Source organism: Leptodactylus fuscus, chromosome 3, assembly GCF_031893055.1.
Source record: "Leptodactylus fuscus isolate aLepFus1 chromosome 3, aLepFus1.hap2, whole genome shotgun sequence".
Taxonomy (NCBI): Eukaryota; Metazoa; Chordata; class Amphibia; order Anura; family Leptodactylidae; genus Leptodactylus; species Leptodactylus fuscus.
The window spans coordinates 236941787-236945624 of record NC_134267.1 but is presented as its reverse complement, the minus strand read 5'-3'; the positions used below and the strand labels follow the sequence as shown (position 1 = coordinate 236945624).

General features: G+C 40.6%; 1 protein-coding gene across 1 annotated transcript; it reads right to left on the bottom strand.

The window, feature by feature from the left end:
* Window positions 1-2174: 2174 nt before the first annotated feature.
* On the bottom strand, window positions 2175-3140 carry LOC142196962 (taste receptor type 2 member 4-like). The gene has a single exon (XM_075266934.1). The coding sequence runs from the start codon at window positions 3138-3140 to the stop codon at window positions 2175-2177; it is 966 nt and encodes a 321-aa protein (XP_075123035.1).
* Window positions 3141-3838: the final 698 nt, after the last annotated feature.

The window sequence follows — 3838 nt, the reverse complement described above, 5'->3', positions numbered from 1 at the left end:
AGCCATCCCGACCGTCACTCGTGGACTAGGTAAGTATAATTGTATCGAATTTTGCCTACCCCTGAAACGAGCATTTCCCCCCATATACTATAATGGGGTTCAAAATCCGTTCGAACAGTCGAACAGTGTGCAGCTGTTCGAATCGGATTTCGAACCTCGGACATTTCAGTGTTCGCTCATCTCTATTCATTTTGTTTCAGGTTAAGAAGGTTCTAGACCCTGATTAATATCGGATCAAACAAGTACGATACGATATGGACAACACCTTAAATTGGCTTAAGGGTAAGGTCCCACGTAGTGAAGAGTAGCAAGAAACGAAAAAAATGTTGTAAGATTAGCCAGAATACCATCCACTTTGCAGGTACTGCGAGATGCAGCATTTTTGCAATGTTACCCTTGGACCACATATGCGTCGGTAATCTGCTTGGGGGACACCGCATCAGGACCCACAAAAGGACTATCGAATGCATTTGCAAGCGGTGTGCAGTGAAAGCATAGACTATAATGGGGTCCATCTGCTTCCTGCACTAGTCATACGGACAGGAAAGTAGACTGTGAAGTACTTTCCTGTTCGCATGTTCCCTGCAGAGATCTCGCGACAAGCACACGGACCCCATTATTGTCTATGGGGATCCGTGTGCTTTCACTGCACACTGCTTACAAATGCGTTCAGTAGTCCATTCAGAGGGGGGTCACCATGAGGATTCCCCCAATCGAATTACCAATGCAGATATGAACGAGACCTTAGGGTCCAACCTCAATTATAGTGTAGGACACTCTCATGACTCCTCGAAATCTGGCACTCCTATGGGCCAATCACAGGAGAATTGCTATCACTATTGAATTTATTACCTGCTGTACACTATTATTTATTATGCTCATCTCTATGAAGTCACAGTACAGGTATAGTATAAGAAAATTGATAGGAAAAAAAAAATATAGTAATAGATCATAACGGAACCACCGCCACTATTATCAGCGATGGCCCAAAACTCAGTAGTAGTATTCCTATGGAAGGCCTGGGAGACTTTGGAAGGCATCTGATGCGATAATATAAGATAAGATAAGATAGCATTGATAGATGGCATTCTAGCGAATCACATGACCCCTCTGGTAAAATATGCAGTGTGGATATGGGGCAGTTTCCAAAACCATCATGGTTTGAAAATCACAGTATGTAAATTATATCTAGCGGGTACTGGGAGTGGAGACGTGAGTGATGCACTCACGTCTCCCCGCCCACACTCTCCAGCAGCACCAAGCCCCGCCTACTCCCTGCAGCTCTACAATACTAGTCTAGGGAGGCGGGGGGGGGGGGGGGGGTGCAGGGCGCTCTGAAGCCACATGAAGGACAGAGGAATGGACCAGACCAAGAAGAACTGGGAGCTGCAGCTGTGCAGGTAAGTGGACACCGATGGGTGGGTGAGGGGTTAATCACTACACAGCGTGGGGTCCAAAAATGGAATTAATTTTTGTACTACATGCTGTGTAGTGAATGGGATAGTTTTTAAAATCCGATCTCCGATTATTTACAAAATCCCATTGACTTGCATTGGGATTGGAATCGGGATCGGGTTCGAATGGAAAATGATTGGAAATCGGATTTTAAAAACGATCCTGAAATTTCAAGATCGGCTCAACCCTATTGATGAACTATCCACAGGATAGGTTTTTAGTAGATAGGTATGAAAGATTGGGGACAGACAACCCCTTTAATACATATCATATACTCTATCTATATAAGGATGCAAACATAGACCATGGGAAGAGAAAATCTATGTTTATTGCTTGATGTCTGTATACCTATAATTCATTAGAAATTGTTAAAATAATTAAAAAAAAAAAAAAAACAATAATAATCTTGAACTGTATATAAATATTTACTTATTTTATCCAGCTCTGGCTGATACAATTTAGAATACAGTATCTAAATGTATTTTCCTGAATGGATAATATAGTCTATACTCAATGGATCAGATTATTTTTGTATCAGCAGAATTTTTTGGCTGTGGCTCGCTATGTGTGGCCTTAGCCTTAAAGACATGAAGCTAGACCTAATAATTACACTACTCCCTAAATCCAGGTAATTTTTTTGATAAAACTCAATTTTTGTCCTATACAATCCCATTATCAGTACAATCCCATCCCATTGCCATCTATTAAAAATCTCAAATTTATTTCATCACTATCTCCACTGGGTCTCCCGAGGTGAGGTCCTCCGTTTGACTATTTAATAAGCAGCTGACTCCATGTTGAAAAATTTTGTAGAAATTGTCCTTCAACTTTTTTGTTCTTTGTATCAGATATATAGAATGTAAAATTGGAAAAATATCGATAGTGATGTAAACCCAAATAATATTCAAAGAGTAAAAATAATGAGAATACAGAACCCCGACACACGCTGTAGCATTTATCATATAATAGATCAAAGACAGGGTCACAAATTTGATAATTTTACAATATTTGTCCAAGTTGCTATTCGGCGTCTTGTTGAGTCTCATTTGGTTTATGTGAAAACTCAACGAAGTGACAAGAAGAAGAGATGAAGTGCAATATAATATGAAGGGCACAGCATTGCCCACTAGAAATATTACCATTAATAGAATACTTCTCTGTGGGGTCCCGGTGCTGGTTGTCGTCATATTATGTGCCATATATTTTGGAAACTCAATGAGTTCCACCCAACAGGGTAGCAAAATGTAACAAAGCGAGACCAATGCCAAAATGGCAATGAGATGGACAAATTTTCGCGATATGGTTATCTTAAGACGTAAAAGGAAGACGTGATGGAAGTTGGAGATCTTCAGACAGAAGACAACGGAGAGCAGAGTCATTATCCAGGAGCTGGCATGGCTGAAGAAAGAATCCAGTTTGTTGATAACATAAAGTATCAAGGATAAATTTTGGTTATGGAAAAAAACATCCAACAGGATACATATGATAGATGCAACTTCGGAGCCAATTCTTGTCATCCCAAGTATGGTGATAAGATGGTCGACATGAGTCCCGTCTTCTCCTTTCAGCCTTCTGGTGAGAGTCACCGCTACAATAAAAGCGTTGATCAGGACTCCGATGATACAAAGTATCTCAGCCGTGATACATAGTGCCAGATGCTGGAGGGTGTTCATAAACTGAGACATGGCTCCGGGGATAAACTGTAGGCTGGAATAGGACAGATCTTATAGAAGAAACAGATCAATGTATCCAAGAATAAAGAAAACATAGAATGCTAAATGGTATGCAAACTCACAGCCTAATGCACTTAGGCAAATACGGGGAAAGGAATTTATGTGAAGTGCGGTTACATTTGTTTTAAGGATCATTTTAGTTCATTTTATATTACCCAGCTCATATTTTTCACTTGTATAACATTTAGTACCATACTTTCTTGAATGAGCCTAGTCGGGAGGAGGGAGTGTCTTCGGGCCGAATCACGAAACGAGCATCTTGCTTCTTTTTCCGGGAGCCGAAACAAACCAGCTCCTGGAAGAAACACCTGATCAACTAGCATTGATTTCAATGGGAGCCGTCTTTTTGGATACAGCCTCAAAATCCTGACCAAAAAACCCAGTGTGAACTTACCCTCAGCTGTGATTTCTAGTAGGCCAATGAACTGGAGTAAACAAGAACCACCATATATTACAGCCCTGGAGGAGAGCGGCACTGGAGGCTGGAGAGATGAATAATGGTTTGCTTTTGTAGCTTCTGATGTTGGACTACTTTGGATTTGAGGACTCTTGAGGAGTGGCCTATTTTATATTTTCAATAAAATGGTTAACAAGGGATCTGTGGGGTGGCTTCTATTTTAATAAGTTTTTTTTTTCATGTCTCTGTTTTT